This window comes from Salvia hispanica, chromosome 2, assembly GCF_029641045.1.
Source record: "Salvia hispanica isolate PSC_SH4W2 chromosome 2, Shi_PSC_v1, whole genome shotgun sequence".
Classification (NCBI taxonomy): domain Eukaryota; kingdom Viridiplantae; phylum Streptophyta; class Magnoliopsida; order Lamiales; family Lamiaceae; genus Salvia; species Salvia hispanica.
Window position 1 is genome coordinate 496,312 of NC_142693.1, and position 21,711 is coordinate 518,022.

Consider the following 21,711-nt stretch of genomic DNA (forward strand, 5'->3'; position numbering starts at 1 on the left):
AGTCGTTTTCAATTCCAGTTAGATCCACAATTGGCGCCGTCTGTGGGAACGCCGGTCGCAGTTTTCCCCAAATTTTGAGCTGAGAATTGAAGGTGAATTTGATCGCGATTCTTGAAGATGGCAGCGCGTCTTGAGGCTGAAAAATTCACCGGCAACAACGATTTCGGACTATGGAGAATGAAGATGAAAGCGATGTTGACGCAACAAGGGCTCGCATCGGCTTTGGAATCGAAGCAGAAAGATCAGAAGGAAAAAGGGGTTCTCGATGAAAAGGCTGTGTTGAAGCAAGCCGAGATCGAAGCCAAAGCCCATAGCACGATTGTATTGTGCCTCGCCGATAAAGTATTGCGGGAGGTGGCAAAAGAGACAACCGCTGCGGGCATTCTGACCAGGTTAGAGGATCTTTATCTCACGAAATCTTTGGCTAATCGGTTGTATATGAAGCGAAGATTGTATTCCTATAAGTTCTTGGAGAATAAGGGGGTGTTAGAACAACTGGAAGATTTTAGCAAAACCATAGATGATCTTGAGAATATTGATGTGGCTATAGGAGATGAGGATAAGGCAATTCTATTATTAAATGCTCTTCCTAAATCTTTTGATCAACTGCGAGATGCGATTTTGTATGGGAGAGACAAGGCCATCACTTTTGTGGAGGTTCAGACAGCAATTCGAGCTAAAGAAATCCACAAAGGGGGATGGGAAATGAGGCTAGTTCATCTGTTGCAGAGAGCCTCAATGTGAAGAAACATAAGTTCAAGAAACAATTCAAGAAAGATCAGGAGACATCCAAGAGTGTTCAACATGATCAAAAGGAGACTCGTTCTTGCCATTGGTGCAAGAAGCCCGGTCATTTGAAAAAGGACTGCTATGCTTGGAAGAAAAAGCAGACACAGGCTGGTGAGAAGATGGTGAACGCCACAGATTGCCCAGAAGAGAGTCAAGAGCATCAGATTCTGAATGTGATGGAAAGTGGAATTGGTGGGAGATGGATCATGGATTCAGGCTGCAGTTTCCACATGAGCTCTAACTTGATGTGGTTTCAAGATCTGAGTGAAAGTTCTGGGACAGTAATTTTGGGCAACAATCAAGTATGCCATGTGAAAGGCATTGGCTCTGTGAAGCTGAGAATGAGTGATGGCTGCATCAGAATTTTAAGTGATGTAAGATATATTCCTCAAGTTAAGAGGAACTTGATTTCCCTTGGGCTTCTTGAAAGAAAGGGCTGTGTATTCTCATCTGCTGAAGGAAGAATGGTGGTCAGTAAGGGTGGAAAGGAAGTTATGGTGGCTGAAAGGAGGGGAAGTTTGTATTATCTGCTGGCAGAAGTGCAAGTACCTGATGCTGAAGCAAACTTAGTGATAGAGGATGTGAAATTATGGCACATGAGATTGGGCCACCCTGCAGAGGGCAGTGTCAGAGAGCTTGTGAAAAAGGGAATCATGCAGGCAGAATTGAATAAGGAGCAGCTCAAATGTGAAGAGTGTGTTCTTGGAAAATCAAAGAAGTTGTCCTTCCCTAAAGGTAAACATCTATCCACCCAGCCACTAGACTATGCACATAGTGACCTTTGGGGTCCTGCTCAAGTAAACTCCATAGGTGGAGGCAGATACTATATGACGATTATAGATGACTACTCTAGAAAAATGTGGATTTATATACTCAAAGAGAAATCAGAGGCTTTCAAGAAGTTTTCAGATTGGTGTTCTGAGGTTGAGCTAGAGAAGGGAAAGGTGTTGAAGTGTCTTCGCACTGATAATGGGTTGGAATATCTGTCAAGGGAATTTGATGATTATTGTAGGAGTAAGGGCATTAAGAGGCACAGAACTGTCCCCATGAATCCACAACAAAATGGTGTGGTAGAGAGGGCAAATAGAACCATTATTGAAAGGGTTAAGTGTCTGCTACTCTCAGCTGGTATGGAGAGGAAGTTTTGGGCTGAAGCTGCTTCCACAGCTGTTAAATTGCTGAATATGTGTCCAGCTTCAAGCATAGATGGTGATATACCTGACTTCAGATGGCATGGAACATTTGGAGATTATTCCAGATTAAGGATATTTGGCTGTAGAGCTTTTGCTCACATCAGGCAAGGAAAATTAGAGGCTAGAGCACAAAGATGTGTGATGCTCGGTTATCAGTCTGGAGTAAAAGGATACAGGCTATGGTGTGTAGAGCCTGGGAATGCCAAGATCATCATCAGCAGAGATGTGGTTTTTTGGGAGAATGAAATGCCATTTTTGCAGAAAAATACTAAAGATGATCAAGGAGGATTGACTACTGATTTTGAGGTGGAGCCTGAGGGTGCACCACCTGATGTTGAAGATCCTAATAAGGATCAAGAATTCAGTGAAGATCATGGGAATAATTCTGATTATAGTCATCCAGCTGCTGGTACAGAAAGTCTAGAAAATTATCAACTTGCTAGAGATAGAGTGAGGAGGAAAAATGTGAAGCCACCCTCAAGATACTCTGACTCAGAAATGCTTTTCTATGCTCTCTGTGTTGCTGAGGAGGTGGAGTATGGTGAACCAGCTTCCTACAGAGAAGCAATACAGTCCAAGGAAGCAGATAAGTGGATGCTAGCTATGGTGGAGGAGATAGAATCTCTTCTTAAGAATAGAACCTGGATACTAGTTGAAAGGGTGGAAGGCAGAAAGATTGTGAGTTGTAAATGGATCTTCAAGAAGATTGAATCAGCAGTAGAGGGTGATCATATCAGATTCAAGGCTAGACTAGTTGCTAGAGGCTTCACACAGGAGCAAGGTGTGGATTTCAATGAGGTATTTTCTCCAGTTGTGAAACATACTTCAATTCGAATATTACTTGCTGTTGTTGCTAAAAAGGACTGGGAAATGGAACAACTTGATGTTAAGACCGCCTTCTTGCATGGTGAGCTGGAGGAAACAATTTACATGGCTCAGCCTGAGGGTTTTGTCAGCCCGAAAAATGAAGGAAAAGTTTGTTTGCTCAAGAGGAGCATTTATGGATTAAAGCAGGCAAGCAGACAGTGGCACAAGAGATTTGATAATCACATGATTAGTTGTGGTTTTGAGAAGTCTTTGTATGATGAATGTGTGTATATCAAGAGGAAGAATGGGGTGCCTGTTGCTTATCTTCTATGTAGATGATATGTTACTTGCTGGAGCTTGCAAGAAAGAACTTCAATCAGTTAAAGATGATTTAAAGGCTGCTTTTGATATGAAGGACTTGGGTCCAGCTAAAAGAATTCTGGGAATGACCATTGTTAGAGACAGACAGAAGAAGTTGATCTGGCTGACTCAACATGACTATGTATCTAGAGTTTTGAAGAGGTTTAAGATGGAGAATGCTAAGGAGACAGCAACTCCGTTAGCCCAACACTTTAAGTTGTCAATAGAGCAGAGGCCAAAGTCAGAGGCTGAAGCTGCCGAAATGCAGAGGATTCCTTATGCGAATATAGTTGGGAGCATAATGTATGCTATGATCTCAACAAGGCCAGATGTAGCTCAGTCAATTAGTGTGATCAGCAGATTTATGGCTAATCATGGAAGGGAGCACTGGAGTGCACTCAAATGGTTGATGAGATACTTGAAAGGGGCTGGGGATTTTGGCATATTGTTCAGGGGTGATGATGAGTACATGGGTGATGCAATAGTTGGTTTTTGTGATTCTGATTTTGCAGGAAACATTGACAATCGAAGATCACAATCTGGATACATCTTCACAATGTTTGGAGCAGCTATTAGCTGGAAGTCAAGTCTCCAAAGTGTAGTTGCACTATCAACTACAGAAGCTGAATTTATGGCTTTAACTGCAGCAGTGAAGGAAAGTTATTGGTTGAAAGGTATAGCTGCTGACTTTGGTTTTGAACAGGGAGCTATATCAATTGGTTGTGATAACAACAGCGCATTGTGTTTAGCAAAGCACAAGGTATACCATGAACGAAGTAAACATATAGATGTTCGTTTGCACTTCATTAGAGAAGGGATAGAAATGGGTGAAGTGAAAGTGTTCAAGGTGCACACAGATGACAATCCAGCAGATATGTTGACAAAACCATTGCTTAAAGACAAGTTTGAGCTGTGCAAGAAATTGGTGAGTGTTTGTAAGCTGAAGACAGAGTAAGGTTTGATCAATCAAGGTGGAGTCTGTTATGATGATTGATTACAGCAGCTGTGTTGAGCTAAATCAAGCTCAAGATGTGCAAGTTAGAGGTTTTGATATTGAGACTGCTTTGGACTATCTTGAGCCATTGGATGGTAGTTAGTTAGATGTTTTAATCACAGCCGTCCATTTGTATCTAGCTGATTAATAGAGTAAGTCTTAGATTGTGGAATACTCATTCACAAAAATCATCTCTCTCGTTTTGTATTCTTCCAGAAATTGAATAAGAAATTCTTTCCCTAAATTCTTGTGTTCTTCTTTTAGTCGTTTTCAGTTAGATCCACAAGCAACAACACTACACAAGAGTATGAAACTGATATTAGAAAAATCAATAATGTCAAAAATATTAGGGTAGCAGTGACAGTAAAAATATATACCCAAATATATTCGTAGATGTATAATCAGTAAGAAATCAAACAAGTTTGTAAATAAAGGGAAACAATACAATAAATAACTAATGGAAAATAAAATACTCCCTCCGTTCTAGATGTCACACTTGAAAGATAGTACAAAATTTTAGGAGATGCTATTAGAATTTAATTTTATCATTAATGTGAATGAGAATCTTTTTTTAAAAGAGAAAATGTGACATTTTTTTGTGGGGCTAAACTAAAAAAGAAAGTGTAACATCTATTATGGGACGGAGAAAGGAACATAAAAAAGTAATCAAAAAAGAGAAAAAAAACAAAAAAACTAAATACTCCCTCCATCTCGACAATAGTGATGAATTTCTTTTGGACACGAGAGTATGAGAGAAGAAAAAGTAAGAGAGATAAAGAAAAAATAAAATAAAAAAGAGTGAATAAAGCATGACAGAGTATTAATAGAGTATGCGATTATTAAAGTTTTGTTTTTCGTTTTAAAAAGAAGAAAATTGATAAGTTGTGATGGAATAACCCAAAATGGATTATAATGGGACGGATGAGTATAAACATTTGTGGATCTAAATATTCTCAACATTTTCAACAAATGAATTGGTGCTATGGCAGCCCGGAACAGGCCGGTAGAAAAGAGGAAGTGGGTGAGGAATTATATAGAGTGAACTTGGGCCAATATATTTGGTCTTTTCAATTGTTTAGGAAAAGGCAATTATTTGGGCCTATAAATTGTTTGGGCCTATAAGTTAATATAATATTAACTTAAATATCTTACTATAACTCTTGAATAATCGGCACACTATTAACACTAATTTTGGAAAACTAAGATTACAAGAAAAAATGATAAGAAAAATAAATAAATAAATAAATAATAAAGTAGAAATTTTAGGAGAACAAAAATTATAAAAAATGATACACAATCATATATTTTCATGTTAATATGTTAATGAAGTATAAATAAAATACAACAAACATTTTTTTCCTCTATATTTGTATGCCTATTTAATATTTATGCTATATTAAAATGTGGAAAATATGCAATTTTAGTATTCGTGGACTATATACATATAGTTACATGGACAACAGAGCATAGAAGGGATGGATATGAGTAACCTTCTAGTCCATTCACTGCTCCACCAAACAACATATTATAAGAGAAAAACTTAAAGAGTATATATTAACATCAGCAGCAACATCATTGTAAGAAACAATTCAGATTCTGACCTTGGAGACTAAAATCTTTCAAGTCCACATCACAAAGCTCATACACATTTGTCATCACACCCCCCTTCTGCGTAGTGGGAACAATTCTAACAATTTTTAGGCATTTCCAAATTCCTATAACTAAAATTAAAAATCTGCATATGTATTTCTTCATAATCGCAATCCTTAGATCATTGCCAACCAAACGAGTCCTAAGTGCTATTTGGACTTAGAATTTACATCCAAAATTAGCATATACCTCAACCATATCAAACAGAGGCAGAATAAAAAATAAAATAAAAGATATTCATACGACATCCCTATGTAATAGGAGTAGAACAGAGGATTACAATAAGATGCAATTTCTATAACTATAGTATAATATTAAACATGAATATAATATCCAGCAAACTGGAACATATTTTTTCATTGTAAGGAAACATATGTTGTGAATATCGTGCAACTCTCTTAATTTGTAAGTTGATATAGTACTTAATCCAAACTCTCATGCAATAACACCTGGAATAAATGAGTACAGTCGTCAAACTTTCTTGGTATGCAAATTCGACACTGCTCTTTAAACAAGTCTCTGCTTCACCTTCTTCGGCCAAACCTGTTAGGAAATTTTAATTTGCCATTTACAGTGTGAAGAGGTAGAGAAACTAGAATTGGATATATGGAAACTCAAACCAATTGAATATATCCACATTCTCTACAATCATTGAAATATGGAAATAATTGTTGGTGAAGCTGAATCTTACCAGTGTGAATTTGAAGAAATGTTTGATGCACAATAATTCCGTCTTCACCTCCTAGCTTCTTCTCCAGCTTCTACATCTTTAGCTTCAACTTCAGCTTCTCCATCTTTAGCTTCAACTTCAGCTTCTTCTTCAACTTCATCTTTAGCTTCTTTTACTTCAGCTTCATCACAAAAACATTGTGTATTATAAATATAATCTCGTTGAGAGGAAAAGTAGCGTCCAATTAACCATTTTGGGATAAGTGTGTGCATCTTAGTCTTGCAAGTTGATATACTTAAACCAAAACATTACAAGTTCATATCTATTTGACTAACTTAAAATTTGATTTCTAACTTTTTTCTTATGTTTCCAATCACAACACAAAAAACCTTCATACTTATTTCTTCATAATCCCAATCCTAAGATCATTGCCAGCCAAATGTTTGGACCAAGAAGTTTCATCCAAAATTATTATCCAAAGTAGGATCTACCACTAATCATAGAGAACAGAGCCAGAATAAAAAATAAGAAAAAACACAAAAGTCCATCACACCATATTTCAGCTGCGGAAATCATGGAAAAATAATAGTACTAATATCACTTATAAAACACAGGACAACATTTTCTATTCCAAAAATGAAGTTTCACTTTCATATACTACTTCAACTGTAGAGGACGGTGACAAGATCGTTTTTCAAATTCCTCAAGTTAAAATACATGTGACAACAATCTAATCGTTAGATGAAAGATCAAGACATGAATACAAAACAGGGGGATTTTGTTTGATACTAATATACAAGAAACAATCAATCCAAACTTCTTAAATACCTTACGAATAATCATGTTTTCATGCAATAATCATGTGTAAAATGAGTATAATTGTGAAAGTTTCTTACTGTACGAATTTTGTCTTTGCTTTCGCTCCAAGAAATCTCTCCACATTTCCTCTCTGCGCACTGCATCATCATCATCTGTTCCCCTCACCACTCCTACTTCATCACACCATTTTATTGTCAGATGTTTCAGTCGAAAGCATGGAAAAATATTATCACAGTAATATAACATTGAATATTATCATAAATTGGATTTAAAAAGGTGGGAAATGAGTGGGGAAAATCGCCCACGTTACAAATTATGTAAAAGATTACAAAATTGTTGAAGAATATATATCTTCCACTAATTTCCATCAAAGAATTAAAACGCATCTATAATATAAACAAAAATATAGAGAATGGTACATATTTGCACATTGTACATAGAGCAATGTGCTTATGTACAAAAATATAGAGAATGGTACATAGAGCAATGTGCTTATGCAAAACATAACATATTTGTCTCATTGTTTTATTGTTAAACGAAAATGTCCAACTGGTAATTGCAAATTACTCAACCAAGATACTTGCAATTACCATAAGAGTGGGGCGTTTTTATTAATGAGATAAAATTGAATACTTATCCTAAAAAAGACCCAAACTAGTATAATCAAAATAGAAACAACACAAGTTGTATAAATGAATGAAGTGAGATGGAGGTGAGGAAATAGACAAAACAAAACTATTGATACTCACGTTGTCCATCAATCCAGATGTAGGGGATATGGGAAATGTCGGGCCATTGGGAAATGTCAAAACATACTCGTGGGCAGTCTTTTATATGTAAGTATTGTAACTTAGCGATGCACCGTATCACATTTATGGGTAGACGCCTTAACTTCTTGCAATTACCTATATACAACACCCGTAGGTCTGACAAGTTTCCCAACCAATCAGGTAACTCTTCCATTCCAAAATTCTCCAATCTTAATATTTCCAGAGCAGTGAGAGTTTGAATTGATTCCGGCAGACTTTCCCAACCTTCCCTCCCCTTCAATTCTAATTCATGAATTGGGAAGCTGCATCCTTGCAATATGACATCAACAATCCCCATTGATCCCAGCACACTAAAATTTAATACCAGGCTATGACTAATACTAAAATTAACAGCCGAAAATTGAGGAACACCAAGAATTCTCAACCATGTTAGACGGGCCAATTTCGGCAGATAGTCAATTATCTCAGCTACATTCTTTAGGCTACTTAAATCCTCCAACCTCAGTGTCTCAAGCGAGGATCCTAGCAGTTCACATGGCAGATAAAGCAAAGCATCGCAGTCCACAATCTCCAACTCTTTAAGGCATGTGAGGCTTCCTTGTGATTGTTGTACGCCCATATGTTCCAAATTTCGACACTCTTTTATAATCAACTTCTCCAAAGATTTGATGCTGCATAGACCGTCTGGTAGTCCTCTCAAATTGTAGCATTCCTTTATCTCCAATACCGACAGATTGGGATTGCTATTGAATAACCAATCTGGGAGGAAAATAGCTGGAAAATTCGTCAATTGATTGCAACTTTCGATCTCCAAGCGTTGGAGGTGAGGAAATAGCTTGACACCACTTACACCCACTGATTCTGTGTGTACCCACTCTGTCAGCCTAGGCATGTTATACATTTCGAGGCTTTCAAGAGCTGGAAAAACAATACAGTGGGATTTATGGGCAGAAGATTTTATGGACTTCACATTACTCAATCCATACAAACGAAGAAGCTTGAGATTTGGCAACTGCCCTAACATTGATATTTCTTCACATTCAGAGCACTTTGAGAGAGTTATCTCAACCAAATTGTTAAGTGGTACACAAGAGGTTTGACCCACTTTTTCAACATCCATCTTTCGAGTCCATAATGGAAATCTTTTTCCCTTGAATCCTTCAATCCTTAACTTCTTCAAATTTGAGTGAGGTTGAAGGCCTTCCAACACATCCTCATCATTTGTAGTTTCACCTTCTCTATTCCGATCCCACTTCAAGTTCAACTCCAATAACTTTGACTTTTTATGTAGATTTGCTTTCTCAGCCTCTTCCTTGTTACCAACCTTTTCCAGCCTTGAAATTGTCAAACTTCCTTTGAGATCATCCAAACATCCAAGTTCTTCAATTTTGAAGCCACTCCTCTCGCCCACCCTAAAATACTCTAGGGTTCGGAGAGAAGTTAATAGCCCCATCTCCGCAGGCAAATCTACGTCTTCCTTAACATAGAGATGCCTTAAGTTAGTCAAGTACTTCAAAGTGCTTGGAAGTTGAAGTTGCTCTGCTACATAACGTACCTCTGCTCTCAATGTTTGCAAGTGAACCAGTTTACCAATCCAATCCGGAAGACATGTAATATTTGATTCGTTGATATTAAGAACTCTCAAATGTATCAACTTCATGATAGAACTTGGCAACTCATCAACCAAATCATTTCCAAATGTTAAAACATGGAGACATTTGAAATCTGAGAACATATTACCATAACTCTCATGCATGTACAATAATGTTCGCAAATATTTTGCATTTTTTTCCAAAACATCCTTTGACTTGTCTTCAAGGAACATGTATCGAACTGGGAAGATGCCAGATGCATTATGAGAACCTCCTAAAACAGAACATGCAAGATTATGCACAAGATCGTGCATCACATATTCCACCTCGCCAAAATTTCTTCCTGCATTTTGCAGTAGAGAGTTGTCAAGAAGAATATTGAAAAAGTTTTCTCCCACAAATTCCAAGTCATTATTTTCATCAGCTTCGAGAAATCCTTCTCCCATCCAATACTCAATCAATTCATGCTTTTTAAATCTGCAACCTTTAGGAAAAACAGAACAGTATGCAAAACACTTCTTGAGTGATGGTATAGACAATTCATCATAGCTCAACCTCAATATATTTGTGATATGAGCTCCTTCCTTGTGTGCAAGCCATCCCCCTTCGATTGAGATCCATTTTTCTTTAGTTTTATTTCGCAATACTCCACCAACTACGTTAGCAGCTAACGGCAAACCTTTACATCTTTTCGCAATTTTTTCCCCAATAGCCTCAAATTCCAACGGGAATTCTTTTTTACCAAAGCATTTTTCTTTGATAATTGACAAACAATCTTGTTCGGATAACTCTTTCAACTTGTGTGGACAATGTGGACTCACAATTGAAGCGACCTCCATAATTCTGGTGGTAACAACAATAACATTTCCCTTAATAGAACTAACGCCCTTCAAGGAATTGATAAAATCTTCCCATTTGCTAAGTTCTTGATTCCAAACATCATCAAGAATAAGAAGATATTTTTTTTCTTTCAATTCTTCTCCCAGGTTTTGCATAATATCTTGCCTACTCATCTCAGCTTCAACTTTTTCGGGATTCAACTCTTTGAGGATTTTCTTTAGAAGAGCCATTGGATCAAAAATTTGCGAAACATGCACCCAAACATGTAATCCAAACAGATTTTCTTCTTTTAGAAGATGAAAGACTTTCCTAGTAAAAGTTGTCTTCCCCAATCCTCCCATTCCCACAATAGCATGAATAGAAACACGTTCATCAGTTGTGATACAAGCGGTAACCTTTTCAACTAATTCTGACAGCTCGTCATCTCTTCCAATAAAAATTGGATCAAGAGTGAAACAGTCAGTTTCACGAGACACAACAGGCAAAGTGGGCACATTGGTGGGAGGCATCTCTTTGAGGCCAAGCCCGGCTCCCTCTTTGTGAATGGCCTCCAAATTCTCATTGATTTCTTGGATCCTAAGAGCCATATTTCGAGAGCGTGAATATTTAACGCATGGTGAGAAGCACGAGAGTACCTTTTGTTTCATGGGTTTGACGGGTTCATTGGGCATGATGGGCTTGATTTGTTTGCAGAGGAGATGATAGTTGAACTCATCCAAAACGTTGTCAGCATCGAAGGCCACATTTTCAAGCTTCTTGAGCCAGCTTTTGACAGCATCACCCGGGATGGTACGCATCTCTGCATCGTTCAAGAATTTCTGGATCGTGTCCAGACTCAGAGTTAACTTTTCTGCTTCTTTGTTGAGGCCTCGCACAAGAAAGAACTCTTTCTTGGAATGGTCGATGAGGTTTTGAACAAGAACTTGAAGGACGGTGGCAGCAGCTTCTCCCTCCATTCTTTCAGCTGATGATAACTGTTTTGTTTCAGAGAGAAGGTTTAGAGTTTAGGAATGGAAATGTATTCTTGGTGCAATGAGGAAAAGAGGGTAGAATTGGAAAAAATTACCAAATCTGAATTTTGATTAATGAATGCTGAAAACATAAATTGAATAATACTACAGTAGTAGTATTAAATTTAGTGGCTGAGTTAAATTGTGAATTATATGGGCTGGGCCTAATTTTTGTATTCTTTTGGGCCTCATGGCATGTTAATAAAGTTGATTCTCCCACTGGCTATTTAAAAGTCAATACGGGCCTGAAAATTTTGAATCTTTGCATTTCCTTGGTTATTTTCCAAAAAGTGAATATTTTGAACCAAATTCATATTTTGGTTATATGGTTAGCGCCGAAAGACCCTAACGTTAAATATAATCACAAATGAAGTTTTTTAGCCACTTTTCGGACGAAAATGTCCAAATAGCATTAAGAACATTTTTGGCAATCCCTAACTTCTTATGTGATTTCCTAATAAGTTCTGGTACTTCATACTTGATTAAAGTTTTGTCAATAATTGTACAGAAAAAAAGTTCTTGTATCCCTCTATTTCTAGTTAGTGGTAACAATATACTGGTTATATTAAATGATATAGTAATTATTTTCTTGAAAAAGATTTCACATTTATTAAATGATATAGTAATTATTTTCTTGAAAAACTAACATTTAAGACGGTTTTTATGATTGATATTTTATTAAGAATTTTAATTTATATCAAACTGAAATTTTTATCATCATATGAACATTAAATCTTTAGATATAAATTTGCATAGTTTCTTGCCATTCATGATAAAACTGAAACATGAATAATATTTTGAAAATATTCAAGCATGTGATATAAGCTATTTAATTCTTGGAGATTTTTTTTATTAATAATAGTATTTGAGATGAAGACAATGTAAATTTATTAATTAATACTGAAAAATTTAGGAAATTTTCATAATAAATAAATTGATCTATAAATCAGTTTAGAAAAAACAAATAAAAATTAGGGGAAAAGAAACACGGAAAAATACCAAAAAATGAGTTTTATAAGGAAGAAAGGGTCCCATTTAATTATTTTCATATTAATTAATGTAGATAAGGATAAATCTGTATATATAAAAAAAATTATAAATTGTAAATAATGACAAATTTTTAATTACGTATGAAGTACCATAACTTATTAGAAAATTACATAAGAAGTTGCTTGTAGAAATGTGACAGAAGTCACATGTCAGCAATATAATGGAGTGACAAAAATGCCCTTTTAGGGCTTGAGGGCGTTTTGGTCCGAAAAAACATGATTCGTGATTATATTTAACGTTAGGGTCCTCTGGCGCTATTCTTTTTTATTAGGGGCCTATGGTGTCAGAACCAAAAAAGGTGAGACTTTTGAGGCAGTTCACTTTTAAGAAATGAGAAGAAAAGTGAGTAGAAAAAGTTAGTGGAATGTAGGTTCCACATTTATATATGTTTTTATAAAAAAATGTGAGTAATGAGTTAGTTGAAAGTGGGGTTCATTTACCAAAAAAGTTAAAAAAGGCAATGTGGACAACATTTTGCGGACGGACTGAAATGACAAAACTGGGCAACATTTCACGGACGGAGGGATTAAGATAGATGAAAAAGTAGAAATGAAAAAGTAGAAGAGAAAGTGTTAGAAAAGGAAATGACTTACTGAGCTTGGGACATCCAAAAAAAGAATATGCATCACTTAAGAGCATCCACAATAGCATCATACTAGCAATAGCCTAGCCTATGCCTTAGCCTAACATATAAAATTGACAAATACGATTTAATTAATTTTAATTATTGGTGTTTATCAAATATTAAAAAAATAAAATGCAATAAGTGTTAGGTTTGGTATACTGAAAAGCATGTTTCGAGCAAGTTTCGCTCGAATAGAATCTTGCTTGTATATGTAAAACTCTATAATCCACTTTTAACCCGATTCATATTATTCGAGCAGTCTCGCATGAATAGAATCACTATTATTATTACATTGTGTTTGCTTGTGCATTTATAAGATGTTTTATAAACATTTAAATGTATAAGAAGCAAACAAAGTCCAAGTCTTTTGTTTAGTAGACCGGTTGTGGGCGGCGTCCACTTTAAGGTAACACGGTCATATCTATGCAATGCTTTGCAAAAGAAAAAGAAGAATTTCACAACCTAGATAGGCTTAGACTACCTATCGTGAAAGGTTACAAAGTCAGTCTACATATGTTAGTATTGAGCATACGGTATTGATTATGCACTACTTTGACTTATCAAATGGTGCGGGTTTTTCGCAACCCAATAATCCTGATATATTGGGTAGTGGTGATTAATATCTAGCGGTGCTAGGATTGCTATTATGTTGAATCGTGCGCGAGGTGAGTCTCGTTTGATAATGTCCTCAAGAGGAGCTCGAACAAAGTTTTATTATTCGGAAAACTGGCCAGTTGGAATTTTATTACTCTATGAATAATAAATAAATGTTTCTTGCTAAGTCCATTCTTGGATTTAATAAGATATTAATTAATTAAGTCCATAGCAGACATTAATTAATTAATGGACATTTATATCTTAAGCGCAGGAAATAAATAATAAATAACGGAAACCCGGATTACTTGTAATTTCGGATTTGGATGGGGAGAGTTCAATATTACTTCTGTAGTGGCTGCTCGTAATATTCCAATATAAGCTTGTATTAAATTGTGGGTTCAATTTAATTAGTAAAAAGTTAATTGGGGGAGCCTATATCCAAAACCTTCCATAGATCTAGGCCCAAAAGGAACTTAATATAAATAGGAGAATAAAAGAGACATGAATCATAATTTTTATATAGCAAAAATTTCGTCTCCCTCTACCTAGAGGAGTTCGAATTTCTCTCCTAATTGGAGAATGATTTCTTCTGTGTTCTTTATTCGATTCCTAGTATTTGATGAGATCAGCCCACCCTGATATCGAGCCAGAGAGAAGATCCGTGGTCTAGTATTGAAGATCATCATGGGGAAGGCGCAAGCAATCGTCGATTCTTTGGAGAATCAAATCGGTAACTCTAAATCATAGTATTCTTGTTTAGGATTTACATTCTATGAGCATGAATTATTTGCGTTCTTATATGCAATTTGATTATTTAACTTGTAGATAATTAATCCCATAATCGGTCAAATAGATCTATAGATCTGATTTATTTGTTTATGCATGTCTTCCGCTGTGCGAGGGGCACCAAACCCTATCCATAAGTAGTAAATATAGAGTATAAATAAAAAATTTAAGAATAAAAATATAAATGAAATCGGCTAGCCGATCGCTCGCCGCACAATAGGCGGCTAGTGATCGACTAACCGGTTAGTCCACCCCCGACCTCTCGTCCGTCGAGTTAGCCTAACGCAATAGTAGACTAACGCCACGCCCAAGCCACTAGCCAGTGGCTAGGGCGGGCATTAGTCCACTATTGTGGATATTCTAATAAGAGTCATGTGAAGATGGTTGGCTGCTGAGGTCAGTCATGAGAGGGAAAGTTGCTCAAGCTGGAGCACGTTTTTAGTTCAGATGTGAACTTTTAATGTCAGCCGTGAGATCAGTTTCAGATAGATAGATTGAATCTGGACCGTTTGTTTTTCCTTTTTTGTTTTGCCTTTTCTTACTTAGTCGAAGAGTAAGGGTTTTAATCCCCAATTCTCTAATTCAATTTGTACTGGTACTCAAGTTTTGATTCACAGAATATATTCAAGATTCCTCTTCCGTTCCAATTCAATTCTTGTTCTTGTTTTACACTTGTTGCTCAATCGATTCCGGACGTTCTCGCCACCAAGTGGCACCGTCTGCGGGAAGTGTTTTGTTCGGAGAAGTTCGGAGATTGGTCGAGAATGGCTTCGCGATTTGAAGCAGAGAAATTCAATGGCAAGAATGACTATGGGCTCTGGAAGATGAAGATGAAAGCTCTATTGATCCAGCAAGGATTAGCGAGTGCGTTACAGGCCAAAGATCCAGAGGAGAAGGGGAAAACACCGCTCGATGAGAAAGCGAAGCAACGATAGGAAGAGGTGTCGATGAAGGCGCATAGTGCGGTGATCCTCTGTCTTGGGGATAAAGTATTGCGGGAAGTGCAAGATGAAACCACCGCAGGTGGAATTCTCAAGAAACTGGATGAATTAAATCTGGGTTAAGTCTTTAGCTAATCGACTTTACCATAAGAGAAGGCTGTATTCCTATTGCTTTATGGAGGATAAGTCGATTATGGAAAAATACGACGATTTCACAAAATCAGTAGATGACCTAGAGGTTGTGGATGTTAAGATGAGCGTTGAAGACAAGGCGATTCTTGTGTTGAATGCCTAGCCGAAGTCATATGACCAGATGCAAGATGCTATACTATATGGGAGAGATAAGCCAATAACTCTGGCTGAAGTTCACTCAGCTTTGATGGCAAAAGAACTGCAGAAGGGTATGGGCAGACATCAAGATGTGAAAGGGCAAGAATCTGAATATCAAGAAATTCAAGTCCAAAAAAGGAGGCAAGAAGGACTCTACTAAGCCTAGTTCTAAGGATCAAAAGGAGACAAGATCCTGCCACTGGTGCAAGAAGCCAGGGCATTTGAAACGAGACTGCTTCGCGTGGAAGAAGAAGCTGCTACAAATAAGCAAACCTCTGATTGTGTGCAAGAAGTGGAGAATGCTCATGCTCTTAACATAATGGAGGAGGTAGAAGAGAGCTCCTGGATTCTTGACTCATGATGCAGCTTCCATATATGTTCAAAGATCTGTTGGTTTGATTCTATTACTGAGGCAGAGGGCTCGGTGGTTCTGGAAATAATCAGGTGTGTAAAGTTGATGGGATTGGAAATATTAGGCTGAGGCTTTCTGATAGATCAATCAAAATTCTTACTGAAGTGAGATATATCCCTGAAGTCAAAAGAAACTTGATTTCACTTGGTGCACTTGAAAGAAAAAGGGTATTCCTTCTGCTCCTCAAAGGGTGTGATGGTTGTAGGGCTAGGTGGAGAAATGATATTGCAAGCTGAGAGGAAGGGTAGTCTGTATTACTTGGATGCCACTGTGGTCAAACATGGTGAACTAAACTCTATAAAAGCTGAATCAGTAAAGTGCTGGCATCAGAGGCTAGGCCATCCTGCCTTCGGGAGTATTGATCAACTGGTGAAAAGGAAGGTGATCAGCAGTGATGGAAAGAAGAATGATCAAACCTGTGAGGGTGTATTTTGGAAAAATCTAAGAAACTATCTTATCCCAAAGGTAAGCATACTTCATCAGCTCCTTTAGATTATGCTCACAGTGACCTTTGGGGTCCTGCTCCTGTAAATTCTGTGGGGGGAGGGAGATATTACATGAGCATAATAGATGACTATTCTAGAAAAATTTGGTTGTATGTGTTGAAGGAGAAGAGTGAGGCCTTTGGGAAATTCAGAGATTGGTGCAAAATGATGGAAACTGAAAAGAGGGATTGTTTGAAACGCTTAAGAACAGACAATGGCCTAGAATTTCTATCAAATGAATTTGAAAATTTCTATCTTGAGAAGGGAATTAAAAGGCATAGGACTGTGCCTCTAAATCCTCAACAGAATGGAGTTGCAGAGAGAGCTAATAGGACAATCCTTGAGAGGGTGAGGTCTATGTTGCTGGCATCTGGAATGGAGAAGAAATTTTGGGCTGAAGCTGCTTCTACAGTAGTAAAGTTAATGAATATGTGCCCATCTTCCAGCATTGGAGGTGATACTCCAAATTTCAGATGGTATGGGGAATTTGGTGATTATTCCCATCTCAGAATTTTTGGCTGTAAGGCCTATGCACATCTGAAGCAATCTAAGCTTGATGCAAGGGCACAAAGGTGTGTTATGTTGGGGTATCAGCCAAGCGTGAAGGGCTATAGGCTGTGGTGTGTAGAGCCTGGAAATCATAAAGTAATCATTAGCAGAGATGTGGTATTCTCTGTGTCAGAAATGCATTTCAAACCTTTAAGTCAGACTGGAGTCAGTATGGAAGAGGAGCTGGATTCAGGTACTTCTGGAGTTGAGGTGGAGAATCAACCAGAATCTAGTGTTGAGATTAGGTCTGAGATTAGTAGTGATGAAGGAGATGATGATGTTCCAGGTGTTCACACAGATGCCCAACCAGATTTGAGAAATTATCAATTGGCCAGAGATAGAGTCAGGAGAACCAATATTAGACCTCCAGCCAAATATGTGGATTCAGAGATGTTGTATTTTGCATTGTGTGTGGTTGAGCAGGTGGTGTTCTCAGAACCTGACTCATATTAGGCAGCTATGAACTGTGAAGAAAGAGATAAGTGGCTATTGGCAATGATTGAGGAAATTGATTCCTTGATAAAGAATAAGACTTGGGTTCTTGTAGACAAGGTTGAGGGCAGAAATGTTATAAGCTGCAAGTGGATATTCAAGAAAAAACTAGAATCTGCAGAGAATGACAAGGTAAGGTTCAAAGCAAGATTAGTAGCAAGAGGATTCACACAGGAGGAAGGGGTTGATTATAATGAAGTCTTCTCTCATGTAGTGAAGCACACATCAATCAGAATCCTGCTTGTGGTTGTGGCAAAAAAAGATTGGGAACTTGAGCAATTATATGTCAAGACTGCCTTTCTTAAAAGAAGCATTTGTTGGCTCAAACAGGCTAGCAAACAGTGGCATAAGAAATTTGATGAGAATGTGTTGAGTAATGGTTTCAAAAGGTCAAGATATGATGAATGTGTCTATATTTAGAAGAGAGGTAGAGCTGTGGTTGCGTACTTGCTACTATATGTAGATGATATGCTAGTGGCAGGTGAATGCAAGAGAGAAATCCAAAGAGTGAAGGATGATCTCAGCAAGGCCTTTGATATGAAGGACCTTGGTTGTGCTAGCAGAATTTTTGGCATGAATACTGTAAGAGACAGAGGCAAGAAAGAGATATGGCCCAGTCAGGCTGATTATGTCAGGAGAGTGATTGAAAGGTTTAAGATGGAAGAGGCTAAGGAGGTTGGAACTCCACTGGCATTACACTTTAAGCTGTCAAAACAGCAAACACCAAAGAGTGAAGAAGAAAGACAGGAAATGCAACTAATACCTTATACTAACATTGTGGGTAGCATTATGTATGCTATGATTGGTACTAGGCCTGATGTGGCTCAAGCTATTAGTGCTCAAGCAGATTTATGGCAGATCATGGCAAACATCACTGGCTGGCTCTCAAATGGACCCTTAGGTATCTGAAAGGTGCAAAGGAGTATGGTATCTTGTACAAGGGCAATGAAGAGCTGAAAGGGGAAGCTTTGGTGGGGTATTGCAATAGTGATTTTGTTGGTAACATTGATAATAGGAAATCGCAGACAGGTTATATTTTCACTTTGTTTGGTGGGGCTATCAGCTGAAAATCGACATTGCAGAGTGTGGTGGCCTTGTCCACCACTGAGGCCGAGTATATGGCTATCACAGCTGCAGTGAAGGAAAGTTTTTTGCTGAGGGGCATTGCTGGAGAGTTTGGAGTGGTGCAGAGGACGATTCCTATAGGCGGCGACAACAGTGGTGCTATAAGTTTGGCGAAGCACCGGGTTTTTCACGAACGCAGCAAGCACATAGACGTGCATTATCATTTTGTGAGGGAAGAGATTGAGAAGGCGAACATACTTGTGTTCAAGGTGGACACAGAGGATAATCCGGCCGACATGCTAACTAAGCCACTGAACAGAGAAAAGTTTGAGTTGTGCAGGGAGTTGGTCGGCATGAAGAAGAGGAGTTAGTGAACTCAAAGTCAGGCAACCAAGGTGGAGATTTGTGAATATGGTTGGCTGCTGACTTGAGGTCAGTCATGAGAGGGAAAGTTGCTCAAGCTGGAACATGTTTTTAGTTCAGCTGTGAACTTTTAATGTCAGCCGTGAGATCAGTTTCAGATAGATAGATTGAATCTGGACCGTTTGTTTTTCCTTTTTTGTTTTGCCTTTTCTTACTTAGTCGAAGAGTAAGGGTTTTCATCCCCAATTCTCTAATTCAATTTGTACTGGTACACAAGTTTTGATTCACAGAATATATTCAAGATTCCTCTTCCGTTCCAATTCAATTCTTGTTCTTGTTTTACACTTGTTGCTCAATCGATTCCGAACGTTCTCGCCAACAAGACAGAGGGAGTAAAAATTAACCAAACATTTCTACAACTCCTTGACAAATGTATAGTAAATCCAATCCTCTAAGTGACATCTAGGGCGGGCTTTAGTCCACTACTGTGGTTCGAAGAGTTGGCAGATATATAGTTTCAAAGTCCATCTAGGTGACATCCTCTTATTCATACGGTACTAGTAAATCCAATCCTCTAAGTGAATGAAATACAATACTTAATTACATTGTTATTTCCATGATTGGTTTGGGGGTTTGATTTAATGAGAGTTGATCGAGTCATTTATGAGTCATTATTTTTTTTTTGGAACCTATGCACGTAATATCTATCTTGATCGAGGACAAGCAACAAGACTTAAGTTTGTGGTTATTTGATGTTAATCAAATAGCTTGATTTACACTTTAGGTTTCACGAGATTGAAATGTATTTTGAGCCTCATAATACATGTAATTTCTCTTGGGCTGGAGACACAAAAGAAGTCAGAGATGACGGACCCGCATGCATTGCATACATAGAACACGGCCTACGCATTTTGTAGGATTATATAAATTTATTTCTTAAGTGTATAAGAGTAACAAATAACAATTTTTTACATTTTATAGAAATATCCAAATTTATAGAAATATTGTAAATAATTTTCATATTATAGAAATATCCAAATTTATTTTCTTGAGTGATAATACTTAAAAAAACAAATTTACATGCATATGATTAACATAATAGTAAAAAGAGGAAAATAATCTCTTTATTTATGTGGAAAAAATTGATGGAGGAAGGACCACACTCTCAAATAGTCCTTAAAACAAAGCGTAGCCGGTCAACATAGTCCAAACTAGAACCTGAGATTTAAATGGAACTGAAATTCCCACTTTTAGAACTGTGGGTCGGTTTACTAGTGTCAAAATTTCGGAACTGAAACCGTAACTGCTAAAGACCGGCGGTTCAGAACCGAAACCCGAACCGATTGTTTTCGAACCGAAATCGTAACTGCGAAATCTGCTCAAGGTTCGGTTCCGGTTCAAGATTTTCCGAAACCTTAATCGGCAGTTCCGGAACCTTGAGCATGTCAAAATAACCCTTAGCGCAAAGTATGGTTTTTCCATTCTTATAGCATTTATAATAATCAAATGACAAATCAACAGCTTAAATCCATTTAAAGTGAAACTAAATAAAATATCACAAACCAGCAAAGTAAAAAAGGCCAAGATCCCTCAATGAATGGGTAGAACTATTAGGAGACATACCTTAGAGTTCTTCTAGATAGGAGTATATTTTCTTCTTCTTTTTTGCTCTTGGAAATGATTATTGTGAATAGGCATTGGTATTAGTTTCCGTCTCGCACATGTATAATATTGTATCCATTAAATAAACTAATATATATTTGGCATTGGTTAGTTGAGACTATTGAAAGTGCCAAGATTCCAAGCTGTGATTACAACATAATTAACTAATTAGTAGGTACTCAGTGGATTAATTGTCTACTATGGCGGCAGTTTTTAATTATATAACCCTCTGGTACATCCAATTTGTGAAGTCTTGAAAAAAGAGTCCAACATAAATATAATAAATAACAAGTGTGAATGTAGAATTTCAAAGTTTATTCGAAGACTCATATAGTACCCACCGCTAAATTTGAAATTCGATCCCAGCATGAAAGAACAAACAAAAATATGACAGCGAAATAATATTATAATGCGTACTCTAACAACTTATGCTTAATACTCCCTCTGTCCACTGTTAGGAGTCTCATTCATGGTGGCACGGGTTTTAAGAAATATTAAGTGGAAGGTGGGACCCTATTACCATTTATGGTAAAAGTGAACCAGGACTCTTATTCACGGACGGACTAAAATCGAAAAACGGGACTCCTATTCACGGACAGAGGGAGTAATGGAGAATATAAATTTTTTGAATTCTAACATTTTCGTTGATATTTTCCAAACAAACAAACAGAGCAGCACTCATGAGGCGGATCAACAATTATTCGATCGTTCATATAAGAATTTTATATGAGGCAAAGTAGCATATTGGGGAAGAAAATGGAAACATTAAACCCCTAAATCAGAAACATAGACCAAAATCTCTTTTCCGAAGTGAAAAATTATTTTGCCACTGTTACTCTTCTCAGTTAATTATGCCATAA

At 37.3% G+C, this 21,711-nt stretch overlaps 1 protein-coding gene across 2 annotated transcripts; it reads right to left on the bottom strand.

Annotated features, from left to right (window-relative positions):
- Window positions 1-6,053: 6,053 nt before the first annotated feature.
- LOC125201001 (disease resistance protein RGA2-like) lies at window positions 6,054-20,938 on the bottom strand. 2 transcript variants are annotated; one of them, XM_048098862.2, is made up of 5 exons: window positions 20,813-20,938; window positions 8,032-11,458; window positions 7,360-7,452; window positions 6,485-6,644; window positions 6,054-6,336 (listed from the first exon to the last, which is right to left on the bottom strand). In XM_048098862.2, exons 2-4 carry the CDS (start codon window positions 11,438-11,440, stop codon window positions 6,529-6,531), a joined length of 3,618 nt encoding a protein of 1,205 aa, XP_047954819.1. In that variant the 5' UTR covers window positions 11,441-11,458; window positions 20,813-20,938; the 3' UTR covers window positions 6,054-6,336; window positions 6,485-6,528. The 2 variants fall into 2 exon arrangements, with proteins under 2 accessions (XP_047954819.1, XP_047954818.1); XM_048098861.2 differs by having other exon boundaries at window positions 7,360-7,455; window positions 20,813-20,937.
- Between the last annotated feature and the right edge of the window lie 773 nt (window positions 20,939-21,711).